This window comes from Sus scrofa, chromosome 10, assembly GCF_000003025.6.
Source record: "Sus scrofa isolate TJ Tabasco breed Duroc chromosome 10, Sscrofa11.1, whole genome shotgun sequence".
NCBI classification, from domain to species: Eukaryota; Metazoa; Chordata; class Mammalia; order Artiodactyla; family Suidae; genus Sus; species Sus scrofa.
Genome location: NC_010452.4, coordinates 23,495,374 through 23,508,537, shown reverse-complemented (window position 1 = coordinate 23,508,537; position 13,164 = coordinate 23,495,374). Strand labels below are relative to the sequence as shown.

Here is a 13,164-nt window from a genome sequence, read left to right as displayed (position 1 = left end):
TAGCCTGTATTTCCTGCAAACCATGATGCATACGCATGAAGCAGCCATGAAAATCAGGAAACCGATGCACTGCTGCCACAGAATCCTCAGGCCCCATGCAAGTGTCACCAGTGGTCCCATAATGTCCTTTGTGGCAAAAGGGTCCAGCGTTGACAGATCAGGGGCGTGCATCTTGGACAGGAATGTCCCAGAAGTGAGGCTGTGTTCTCATTGCAGACTGTCAGGTGACACCAGTCTTGTTTTGTCCTGCCACCGATAACAGGAAGTTTGATTAGCTCAAAAAATGGTACTTAGGTCACGTGCAGTCAAAAGAGGTCCTTTGTTCAGAAGATGGTACTGAGTGAAAGGATGTCCCAACCCAGAGGCCTGGGCAGCTGCAAAATCCCCCGTGACGCCCAGAGAAGATGCCTCTCGGGAGCCATGGGGGTTGGACTGAACCCGAGGCCAGAGCCGGAGCCCCGGCACACTGAATGAGAAGGAAGTGGTGGGGCTGGAGCTGGCCTTCTGAAGGCTCTGGTTGCTGAGTTAGAAACCAGTGTGGACTCACTCGTGGAAAGCAGTCTCTTCTGCCCTCTTGGCCTGGAGGAGTCACTGAGTCCCTTCTCTGTCCTCAGGCTGGACTGCGGACCATCGAGGAGGAGGCGGCCCCTGAGATCCGCCGCACCATCTCGGGAGACCTGACCGCGGAGGAGGAGCTGGAGAGGGCCATGGTGGAGGCCGCGATGGAGGAAGGGATATTCCGGGTGAGCGAGGCCATGGCCTCCCTGGGACCTGTGTGTTCAGGCACAGGGGCAGCAGAAGGCTGGAAGCCCAGCCTCACAGAGGGGAGGCTGAAGACGCCCGCCGCCCACATCAGGGCTCAGCATCCACGATCCACCTGCTTGAGGGAGGGGGGTCCCATAGCGTGCCCTTCCCACCTTCCTGTGCCAGCCTGCCCCCTCCCCACCCCAAACCCCAGGCGACATCCATCCATCAGATGCCCTGCCTGCCTCCCATCACACTGGCCTCAACCCTTAGCTCTGTCTCTGTTCCTTGTGACACCAGAGACCTGAAGGTCCTTCACGACCCCCTAGTTAAACCTCCTTGGGTTATTGGTGAGGAAATGGTGCCCCCAGTAAGTTACCCTCGGAGGTGAGAATAAAGCCATCCCTCCAGGCCATTTGGGGCTCTGTCACCCTGCATGTCCCATCCGGATGGCTGGTCTCCCCTACGGTCCCTTTGGTCTCCCCTGTCGACCCCATGAGACTCCCACAGCCCAGTCCATTCTCCTCTGACCTGTTGCCAGTGCATCATCCAGGGTGGCCCTGCTCTCAACCCCTCCCTCTGCTCCTCCCCCAGCGGACTGGAGGCCTGTTTGGCCAGGTGGACAACTTCCTGGACAGAACCAACTCTCTGCCCCCCCACATGGCCAACCAGAGGCCCCTCCAGTTTACTGAAATCGAGATGGAAGAGCTGGAGTCCCCCGTCTTCTTGGAGGACTTCCCTCAGCATCCAAGCACCAACCCCCTTGCTCGTGCCAACACCAACAACGCCAACGCCAACGTTGCCAGTGGCAACATCAGCCATAGCAACAGCCAGGCATTTACCAGGTAGTGGTGGCAACTGTCAGCCTGGGCTGTAGGGGCAGGCATGGTTAGTGGGTTCTGGGCCTCTGGGGGGCACTGCAAAATGTGGAGGGTGTGCTTTGCTTGCCTTTGTGCCCTTCCGGACCCAGCCTGAGCCTTGAGTCTGGCCTGGAAGGCAGAGATGCCTGTGGCCAGCAGGGGGCAGCCTCGGGACAGCATTGGCTGCAGCATCTGGCAGTTCTGTCCTCTTAGCAGGTGTGGGAAGGAACACGCTGGGTTAGGAGAGGAAGGGTACTTTGTGCAAACACCTGAACAGTTAAGGCACAAATGTTGGATCTGGGTTCCAGGCGGCCCCAGTCTCGCCAACCCCAGGCTATAGACTGAATATGGACCATGATGACACAAGTGTCGGGAGAAACGGGATCAGCCAAGGGTCTCAGCGACTGTAGCCTCTGGGGTGGGCTCCAAGCTGAGCTTCTGTTCTGGACAGGAGGCCTGAGGACTAGGGGGCCCTCTGGCCTGGTGAGGCTGGGGTCCCCCCCCCAACCCCATCAGGAACAGGTGGGACACAGTAGGGGCCAGGGGAGTCAGTACTTCCCAGGTGGGGCTGCTATACCCTCTTCCAGCCAAAGACCCCTGGAATTCAGCCCACAAGCCTTGAAGGGCACCTGCACCATGAGGTCACACAGACCCGGGCTCCGCCCTTAACGTCTTCTTGGGGGATGTGTCACATGATCCGACGACAGCCAAGTAACATCAGAGTTGGTCCTGCAAAGGCAGAGGGCATCCATCACCATGGGCCCAGGACACAACCACTTAGGAACATTGAGGGGGCTTCCAGAACCATGGACTCGGGGTGGGACACCCCACGGCCAGACCTTAGAGCTCCAGGTGACCCCACGCACAGCCAGGTTAAGACGCAGTGTCCTGGAGTTCCCTTTGTAGTCTCCTATGTAGAACCAGATGTAGTCTCGGTGAAGATGTGGGTTCCATCCCTAGCCTCGCTCAGTGGGTTAAGGATCTGGAGTTGTTATGGCTGTGGCGTAGGTTCCAATTCGACTCTTAGCCTGGGAACTTACATATGCCCTAAAAAGCAGGAAAAAAAAAAAAGAGTTCCCATCATGGCTCAGCAGTTAATGAATCTGACTAGCATCCATGAGGACGCAGGTTCGATCCCTGGCCTTGCTCATTGGGTTAAGGATCCAGCATTGCCGTGAGCTGGGGTATGTAGGTCGCAGATGTGGCTCAGATCCTGCATTGCAGTGGCTGTGGTGTAGGCCAGAGCTGCAGCTCTGATTCGACCCCTAGCCTGGGAACCTCCATATGCTGCGGGTATGGCCCTAAAAAACAAACAAAAAAAAAAAAAAGTGTCTTCAAGAGTGTGAGGCGCATCTGGGCAGGTTTGGGAGGGGCAGAGGGAAGACCAGCCAGATGGGTGGGCATCGAGCAGAGGATGCAGGTCTAAGAGAGGAGGCCGGAGGGGGGAAGGGTGTTGGGGCCACAGAGGGCAGGGTGGCAGGGGGCCAGCAGCCCCACTCAGTGCCCTGCTTCTTTTCTAGTGTCTGCTATGAAGAAGAGTTCCCAGGAGAGACAGAGACACCTGCTGCCAGAGGAGGAGCTTTCAGCCAGCCCCGGGGAGCCCTGGGTCAGTGTCTCCTGTGCTCCCAAGGTGCTGGCCCCCTCCCAGAGAGACCAGGGAGCCCTGCTCCTGTGTACAGCTGGGGAGCCTGTTCAGCAGGGCTGGGAACCTGTGGTCATGGGAACCAGCGCCTCACCCAGGCGAGGACGGGGGTGCCAACTGAGCAAGGTCCTCACCCGGGGCTGGGGGTGTCACCTAGAGACTGAGCGAGGCCCCTAACCAGGCAGAGGGGGGTGCCACCTAGGGACTGAGGCTGTAGCGAAGGGGCGTGCACTGCAAAAGGGCCCTCCCCGCACAGCCAAAGGACCACCCTGGGCACACTGGCACCCAGCTCTGCCCTTCGGCAGACAACCTGGCAGTCTCTCAGTAGGTCCCAGACTGCTGTGTGTGACAATGGGAGCCCTGAGGGTGCCTGTCCTGCTTCCCAGCACACACACACAGACATACACACATACATGCATGCACAGACACACACACACAGGCACAGACAGACAGACACACACACACACACATAGACACACACAGAACAGCTTGGCCAATGCCGGTCAGACTCTGGCCTTGATCCGCCCCAAACCCTCAAGAATAGACGCTGGATTGGCTGGGTTTCTAGGACCTCAGGAGTCTCAGGATGGGGCTGGCCGGCCCAGGAAAGCTCTGTGGACCCAGGGCTGACCAGGGCCAGGAGTCAGCAGCCGTCTTGCCCTCCCCCGCCTGCCCACAGGACCCCGCAGCACCTCCCATGTGGACAGGCCACAGGGACGGCTGGCCCAGAGACCCACGCCCGGAGCCCAGGCACCTCCCGCCCCCCGTCAGGTAACAGGGCAGAGGCAGGAGTCAGGTCCACGCAGAGGCCTGGAGGGGCTGGTTCAGTGTCTGTAGCAGACGGCACAGGACTGGGACCTTTGCTCCCTGGGGTCCTGGCTGGGGCTCCTTCTGAAGAGGCGGGGCTCCTGAACCCCGCATCCCTGAGGGGACTTTGCTTCTGTGCATTTGGAACAGCACACAGGGGCCAAGACTCCGGTGCCCAAGGCGAGGAGCTGCATGCCAGGCTCCCTGCCAGAGGAAGCGCCCCCCAGAAGTAGGACCGATGACGGGACCCCCCAGAACCCTGCTCCAGCCATGGCCCTGCTGATCCGAGAGGTAACAGGGGAGGGCTGGAACCGGGCTGCACCCCAGGGTGGCCTGGGGTGGCGGGGGTTGGGGATGGGCTCCCACGACCCCACCCACCTCCTCCCCACAGGCTCTGGTTCGAGGGGGCCTGGACACCTTGGCAGCCGATGCTAATTTTGTCACGGCCACGGGCCAGGCCCTGGCAGAGGCCTGCCGGATGGAGCCGGAGGAAGTGGAGGTGGCAGCAACAGAGCTTCTGAGGGGCCGGGACCAGGGATGCCAGGCCTCGGAGGGCGTGGCCCATGCCACGGGCCCGCGGCGCCCTGGTCCTCCCTGGACAGCCTGGACCAGCTCCAGGGCTCGCGGGAGACACTCATTCCCCGCAGGCTGTGAAGCCTGTGGTCCCCATGGGCTCAGAATCCGTGAGACCAGGTGGAGGGCTGGGGTGGAGAGGGGGAGCCCAGCACAGAAGCTCCCCAACCCCACCAGCTAAGGGGACAGGCCGGGCGGGGGTTGGGGGAGGTCAGGAACCACCTCAAGTCAGGAGGGAGCCTGACAGCCCCTCCCCCACCAGCTAGAGGCCTGATTGGGTGGAGCTTCTGGTGCCACTGGAAGGGGCCCGGGCAGTGCCAACAGGATATTAAAGTCTCCAGGCCTGTGACAGGACACCTGCCTCTGTTTGTCTCCTTGGGGGGGAGGTCCTTCTATACTCTCTCTCCCCTCCCCCACTCCCGCAGAGGGGCTTCTGGATTGTCCTGCAGGAGGCAGAGAGGGCCCATTGCAGAGAGCGAGGTTTCTCCTGAATGCCCACGGCCGGCTCCACCGACCATTCCTGCAGCCTCGACTGGACTCCACTCCCAGCCTTGGAGAGCAAGGCACCAATGTCCACCTCCCCTCCCCTCCCCACACCGGGGAGCAATGAGTGACAGGGGCTGCTGGCCACGGAGTCCCCCTGCATGCCACCCACGCCGGGCTCAGGATGCCCTATTGGCAAAGCACCTTCACACACAGTCCACTCCATTCTCCCTCCAGCCCGCGATGGGGGTTTAGATTTCACATTAAAGAGGCAGCATCAGCATCAGCACAGAGAGGTGGTGAGACGGGCCGTGTCACTTCGCCCGAGAGGGGCAGAGTCAGTCCTCCCCTCAGCAGCGCCCCCAGGTGGGCTCCTGGCCACCCCAGACTTGGACTCGCATCCCCGCGGTGTCCTGCAGAGATCGGGCCCATCAGAGCAGCCACATCCGCTGTCTCCATCCCCAAACCTCAACACCAGCCACCTGCCACACTCCACCCTCAGCGAGAACAAGTCCCCTCCTGCACAGCTGAGGTCCCTGCTTCAGCGTCTGTCTCCAAACTGAGGACAGCCCGCCTTGCATCTCGCCCCCTTCCCTTGACCCAGGGGGGCCGTTTCTCCTCTTCCAGCCCGTCCCACCCCCTCCTCACCCGCCTTCCTCCATCGGCTCTCCACAGGGTGTTTTTTTGTTTGTTTGTTGTCTCTTGTCTTTTTTTAGAGCCGCACCAGTGGCACATGGAGATTCCCAGGCTTGGGGTCTAATCAGAGCTGTAGCTGCCGGCCTACCCCACAGCCACAGCAACACCAGCTCCAAGCTGCATCTGCGACCTACACCACAGCTCATGGCAATGCCGGATCCTTAACCCACTGAGCGAGGCCAGGGATTGAACCCACGTCCTCATGGATGCTAATCGGGTTCGTTAACCACCGAGCCACAATGGGAACTCCCCAATAGGGTGTTTTCACCAAACAGCACGACCCGGAAGCCTGCTGTCCACCCACCCACCCACCCGGTCTACCTGCCATCTGCCTGTCATCTATGTGCCATCTATCCTCCTGCCATCGTCTGTCTAGTTTGTCCCTGAGGACTGAGCCTCTCGCCAGGGCCATCTCCCTTCCCCATCCCACGTCTCGTCTGCCTCCTGCCCCATCCCTTTGCTGAAACGGCGGCACCCAGGCTCTGAGGCCCCACAGTCCTCAGCTCGCTGGGTTTCTAGGCAATGTGAGGTACCATTTGCCTCTCCCTGCAGGGCCTGCGTGCCATGCCTGGGATCGCCAGGGTCCCTCCCCTTCCCCATGCTCTCCCCACCCCATAACCTCCCGGCCCTTCCGCCTCTGGGGGAGGACCCCCCAGGATTCTGTACGTCCCCCTTCCTGCTGGGTGAGCCCCTGGATGCTCCCATCAGCCTCCCACCTTAGTCTGAGGGTCCCCAGCCCATCTCTTCCAAACCCTGGATCTGTGCAAGTTCTGCTGCTCCTGGGCAGCTCCGCAAATGTCCTGCTTGTGCCCTGAGTGGACCTCATTGTCATCATTGTCCCCAAACCCTGCCACCCCTCATGCTGTGGACCCCAGGGACCCCTCGCTGTTCAAACCGAGATTCAGTGTTGCTTGGACTCCTACCCTCCCCCACTGTGCCCCACGGATCCCCTCCCAAGCATTCCTCAGACCTGTCCCCTTCCTGGTGACTTCCCTGACAGCCCTCCTCCCTGCCCCGTCTGTTGTGACAGCCTCTGAATGAGCTCCCAGCCTCTCTCTTCCTCTCGTCCTGAGCCTCGTCCTTATAGATGGAGAAACCTACTGTCTCATCCCCTCGCTTAAAACCCTTAAGGCTCCAGCCTCAGAATGTCGCACAGAATGCTTGCCTGGGCTGACAAATGGCTCCAGATCCAGCAGGCCCCCGCTCCCGCCCCCTGCCCTCACCTTTGAGCACCGGTCCCCACAGGGAAACTTCCAGAACCCTCAACCTGGCAGACCCCTCATCACCTTCCACCTTTCGGCCTCGCCACTGCTTCCTGCAGACAGCGACCCCAAACGCCCCCAAACGCTGCAGCCAGACCCAGTGACAGGCACACAGTTCCCCTTCGAGGCTGGGTCATAACTGCGCTGTAACAGCAGTTACTTTACACCTGCCTGAGGCCAAGTTCCACGAAAGCAGGACCAGGTCCACCAGGTCGGTGCTTAACCCCTGCAGGAAAATGCTGAGAAGTGTGTCCCCCGCCTGGGGACGCCCGGTCCGGTGTCACCTGCTCAGGGCTGCAGCCTTGCCGTCCTCACTGTCCAGGCCCCGGGAAAGAGGGGGTGGTGGGTGGGAAGAATCTGCCTCCAGGGGCGGAGGCTGACTCCTGGGCTCCACCCACACGCAGCTGCTCACTTCCCCGGCTCCACTGCTGCAGAAAATAATCCACTGCCCAGGATGGCTGAAAGCCTAGATAATGTGGTACATACTGAATGCGCTTTATAAGCATGAAACGTCTGCAAGAGGATATTTCCATTTACAGGTGGGACTGGAGCCCCTTGTAGCCATCCAAGATCTACGGGATAGCAACTACCTGGCAGGCCCTGTGCCAAGTGCTCTGCATATATTAATTTTTTACTCCTTTTTTTTTTTTTTTTTTGTATTTTTGCCTTTTCTAGGGCCGCACCTGTGGCATATAGAGGTTCCCAGGCTAGGGGTCTAATCAGAGCTGTAGCCGCTGGCCTACACCACAGCCGCAGCAATGCGGGATCCAAGCCGCGTCTGTGACCTACGCCACATGGCAACGCCGGATCCTTAACCCACTGAGCGAGGTCAGGGATCGAACCCGAGACCTCATGGTTCCTAGTTGGATTTGTTAACCACTACGCCACGACGGGAACTCCTCCAATTATTTACTCCTCTTAATAAGCAGTAATTTTATCTTCATTTTGCAGATAGAACATGGAGAGGGTGAGTAACTTGTCCCGGGCCCCACAGCTGGAAAGAGGGCCGAGATGGAATCGGCTCAGGCACTGTAACATATGGCTCCACGGCCCTAACGGCTGCACCATCTGGCAGGTCTGTGGGGGGCCTCCCAGCATGAGTGACGGGTCTATGCGTGCACACCGGCTCTAAGGAGCCTTCCTGCCCACGTCTCCCCCCGCTGCCCTTTCAGAAAGTTCAGGAAGTTTCCTCTGCAACACACAGGACATTGTAATTTATCAGAATGTACAAAATCTTGCCTCTCCTCAGCTCCCCTTCAAATAATCTGTGAGCTAGGAGTTCCCATCGTGGCACAGCAGTTAACAAACTAGTATCCATGAGGACGTGGGTTTGATCCCCGGCCTTGCTCAGTGGGTTAAGGATCTGGCGTTGCCATGAGCTGTGGTGTAGGTCGCAGGTGTGTCTCAGATCCTGCGTTGCTGTGGCTGTGGTGTAGGCTGGCAGCTGTAGCTCTGATTCGACCCCTAGCTTGGGAACTTCCATATGCCCAGGGTGCAGCCCTAAAAAAAGACTAAAAAATAAAAATAGAAATACAAATAATCTGTGAGCTGCCAGGATTATTTACTCAAATAAGGCACAAAAGGAGCACAGTGGGGAAGGCTGAGGGCAGGTGGGGGGAAGCAGGGATGGACACTGAGAGGGGGTGAGCCGGCGGGCCCCCTCCTCTCCACATGGACCACCCAAAAGAGTGTCCCCAGAGGGGCTGTGCCACCTTCTGTCTCCTGGGGCTACTGGCCAGGCAGTGTCTGCTGCACCCCTAGCTTCTCCCTTCCAGTTCCTGCAGATTTGGGGACTTGCTTCTGGGTGAGAGATCTGCCGGAAGGGGCGGGGTGAGCTGGCGGGAGGGGTGGGCACAAAGCTGGGCACAGGGACCAGGGCAGCCCTCCCTCCCACCTGGAAGGGGCAGAGCTCAGATCTCTGGAAGGCCAAGGAGCCCAGGCCCCAGTGCCAGTCCATCCTCAGAGGGACAGATCCCTGGCTCTGGACTTCATTTCCAAGTCCTGCCCTGGACGGGCTGAGAGAGTCTCAGAGGAGGGGTGTGTCCGCCCTCTGCCTGGTGACAGAGCAGAGCCATTCAAGCTCCTGCTCCCCCTTCTGTAAAATGGGGACAATTGCTACTTCCAGGCACCTGGAAGGCATGACTGGCACCTTGGGACGATCCAGCCCCTTGTGAGATGAAACGATGCTGTTTTGATTCCTTCAGAGGCTGGCTATTGAAGGAGCCAGATGTTAAGACGGGAGGGGCTAGGAGTTCCCTGGTGGCCTAGGGGTTAAGGATCTGGCATTGTTGCTGCTGTGTGTGGGTTCCATCCTTGGCCTGGGAACTTCCATTTGCCTTGGGTGTGGCCAAAAAGAGAAAAGGTGGGAGGAAGCTGAGCTCACAGGCATCCTGGGCCTCTCACTGGCTGTTCTTGGCACCCAGCAGGTGGCAGTGAGGGGGAAGCTCAGTACCTGTATTCACTGAGAGGGAAGACCAGGGGGTTGGGGGAAGAGGGACATGGCACTGTGACTTTAACTGTCCATCCAGGAGGCTTCTTCCTCCCTCCAGGGCCCCCACGTCTGTTCTTTCCACCCCCAGGCTGCGTGGTCTGGGGTCGGGGACAGACCTGGGCCTCCCCTCCCTCCGGGCTTCTGCTAATTCGTGTTCTGACTCAGAGTGGTGCCACCCAGTGCTGGCCTTCTCTCTGGAGCCTCCATGGCAGCTTGGAAATCAAAGAGGAGGAAAGTTACTTCATGCATCTTCAGACTGCCACCCCCTCCCCCGCCCCCGTCCCTAACTTTCCTCAAGGCAAAGGTCCCCACTGTCAGCTGTCCAAGCATCAGGAATGTGGGGGAGCTGGTGGCTGGGCAATCCAAGGACACAGATGGATTTTTTTTTTTTTTTTTTTTTTTTTTTTGCTTTTTAGGGCCGCACTTGCAGCATATGGAAGTTCCCAGGCTAGGGGTCAAATGAGAGCTACAGCTGCCGGCCTACATACACCACAGCCACAGCAACACCAGATCCGAGCCACATCTGAGACCTTCACTGCAGCCCACAGCAATGCTGGATCCTTAACCCACTGAGCAAGCCAGGAATCGAACCCACGTCTTCACGGATCCTAGTCAGGTTCGTTACCGCTGAGCCATCATGGGAATTCCAGATTGAATGTTCAAGAGATAATTTCACCCCATGCCAATGCAGGCTGTCACGGCCTTTGAAATTTCCCCAGGACCTTCGGGTAAGATTCATTGCCCAGGCTGCCTGGGGTGCCATCCTTACAGTTTTCAGCCTGGCTGCAGGTTTGGCTAGCTGGCGCTTCAGAGGTTAACCCTGTGTGGGTCCCCCCCCACCATCACCCCCATCCATCTCCTCCTATTTTTAAAGTGGGAAATGCTTCTTTGCCAGCAGCCTGCTCTGCAGTGTCTGGCTGAAGCAAGTATCTATTAAAATCCAAGGAAATGATGCATCCTCGGGGACTGGAAATCAATGCTCAGAGGCAGGGGGGTTATTTGTTAACAAGAAGTGAGTTCCTGTCGTGGCTCAGTGGTTAGTGAATCCAACTCGGAACCATGAGGTTGCAGGTTTGATCCCTGGTTGCCGTGAGCTGTGGTGTAGGTTGCAGATGCGTAGGCTGGCAATTAGACCCCTAGCCTGGGAACCTCCATATGCCGTGGTGCAGCCCTAGAAAAGACAAAAAAAAAAAAAAAAAAAGCTAAAAAAAAAAAAAAAGAATAGCAGTTCAATCTTATTTTTATTTACCATGCACATATGGCTACATGCTTATCATGAATATGTAGACTTCTATTCTTCTTCCTTTTTTTTTTTTTTTTTTTTTTTGGTCTCTTTAGGGCTGCACCTGCGGCATATGGAGATTCCCAGGCTAGGAGTCAAATCGGAGCTGTAGCCGCTGGCCTACACCACAGCCTCAGCAACACCAGATCCTTAACCCACTGAACAAGGCCGGGATCGACCATGCCTCCTCATGGATGCTGGTCAGATTCACTTCCGCTGAGCCACGATGGGAACTCCTAGACTTCTATTCTTAAGGAAGATACATACACATGAAGAATCAGTCAGTGAAAAGTTGTAGATTATTACATGAGTTAGTAAAAGATTGAGTTTCCTCATTCTAAGGGAAGGAGTGTTTTCTCAATTGAAATATGGTTGATTTACGGTATTGTGTTAGTTTAGAAAGTGACCTCTTTTGAAATCATTTTGGTAAGTGATAACATCATTATCTGCACAGATGGCACAACTGGATTTTTTTGTGTTTTGTTGTGTGTGTTTTTAGGGCCAAACCCGTGGCATATAGAAATTCCCAGGCTGGGGGTCGAATCAGAGCTAGAACTGCCAGCCTACACCACAGCCACAGCTACAGCAGATCCGAGCTGTGTCTGCAACCTACACAACAGCTCACGGCAATGCCGGATCCTTAACCCACTGAGCGAGGCCAGGGATCGAACTCACAACCTCATGGATACTTGACAGTTCATTAATGCTGAGCCTGGACAAGTCTTTAAACAGCATCCCTTTCCATCACATGGTGCTAAAGGCGGTTCAAACCTGCGTCCTCATGGATGCTCGTCAGATTTGTTTCTGCTGAGCCCCACCAGGAACTCCACAACTGGGTTGTTTTGAAAGATGTATAGATGGCGGAGACATGGGCACCACTGGAAAGGATATGCCCACCCCTCCCCACGATCTCTGGGGCCTGTTGTAACCCGCCCCTCCCCTGATGGGCACCCCTGCCAGGCTGCTCCCTGTTGGCATCTTCTAAGCTTTCACACCAAGGACTCACACAGCCTGGGTTCTTCCTGGGCAGGTTTTCTGTGATTGTCTTGCTATGTTAGGTACCCTTGTCCTGTCCCTTCCACTGCTGAGTAGCATCCATCGTGTGACAGCCAGAATCTACCCTTCATCTGTGATGGACATTTGGGCTGTTTCCAGTTTGGGGCCATGAAAAGCTGCTAGAGCATCCACATCTGAGTCCATGTGGCCCTTGGCAGCAGGTGGCTTCCTAGGACCCTCTGCTCACTGTCCCAGCCCAGCAGCTGCCAAGGCCTCTCCATCCTTCTCCACTGGGATCCGACACAGGAGGAAGCAGGAAACCAGCTTGCTTGGGTCGGAACCCCTTCTGCCTCTGGGGGGCGCGACCTTGGGCAATTCTCAGTGGCCTTGGTTTCATGGAGATGATCACTGTCTCCCTTTTCAGTGCCCTGTGTCACCGAGGACTGAGTGCCAAGGGAAAGAGTGACGTGACCAGGCCCAGGCTTTGGGTTGGGGTCAGCACAGGTGCCTCTTGACATCCACCTGCAGGACCGCTTCCTGGACCAGCGATGGGACTTTTCTTTTTTCTTTTTTTTTGTCTTTTTGCCATTTCTTGGGCTGCTCCCGAGGCATATGGAGGTTCCCAGGCTAGGGGTCGAACGGGAGCCATAGCTGCCAGCCTATGCCAGAGCCACAGTGATGCGGGATCCAAGCCACATCTGCAGCCTCCACCACAGCTCACAGCAACGCCGGATCCTTAACCCACTGAGCAAGGCCAGGGATCGAACCCGCGACCTCATGGTTCCCAGTCGGATTCGTCAATCATTGAGCCACAATGGGAACTCCCAGACTTTTCTAATTGCTTCTCAGAGTGGATTCTGAGGGTCCCCCAAGGCACAGCCCAGCTGGCCGAAGGTGGACATGAAACTGTGCTCGTTTCTAAGTCCCTAGGGCCCAGCAATCTGCGAGCATTATGGGGATGGGGCCAGGTGGAGGCAGAGAGGTCGCTGTCCCCTCCGCCTGCCTGCAAGGGTCTGAGTTGCCCAGGAGCCCCAGCGCCCTCCATGCGTCTGAGGTAAGCAGGCAGCATCCTGGAAGGCTCTGAGCCCCTTGGCACCTGCACAGACCGGAATTCTGGCTCCGAGCTCTACTCAGGATGAACATCAGTCAGGGCAGGGCGGGCTGGCTCTGCCAAGGCAGCCCACAGCTCATGATTTCAGAGGCTTCGAACAATAAGTTCATTTCTCACATACGCTCCAGAAACAACATGAACCTGGCGTAAGGTGCCAGGGTGCGGAGCTTCCATGGAGATGTGGTACCGGTCCTGCCCACATTGGGCTAAGGATATC

At 57.4% G+C, this 13,164-nt stretch overlaps 1 protein-coding gene across 1 annotated transcript in view; it reads left to right on the top strand.

The window, feature by feature from the left end:
- The window catches only part of CACNA1S (calcium voltage-gated channel subunit alpha1 S), a 64,097-nt gene extending 59,260 nt beyond the window's left edge, over positions 1 to 4,837 (top strand). Inside the window, 7 exon segments of the mRNA XM_021064504.1 lie at positions 615 to 743; positions 1,339 to 1,589; positions 3,125 to 3,210; positions 3,926 to 4,017; positions 4,204 to 4,344; positions 4,445 to 4,640; positions 4,643 to 4,837. Coding sequence (XP_020920163.1) covers positions 615 to 743; positions 1,339 to 1,589; positions 3,125 to 3,210; positions 3,926 to 4,017; positions 4,204 to 4,344; positions 4,445 to 4,640; positions 4,643 to 4,707 — 960 coding nt within the window. The 3' untranslated portion in view covers positions 4,708 to 4,837.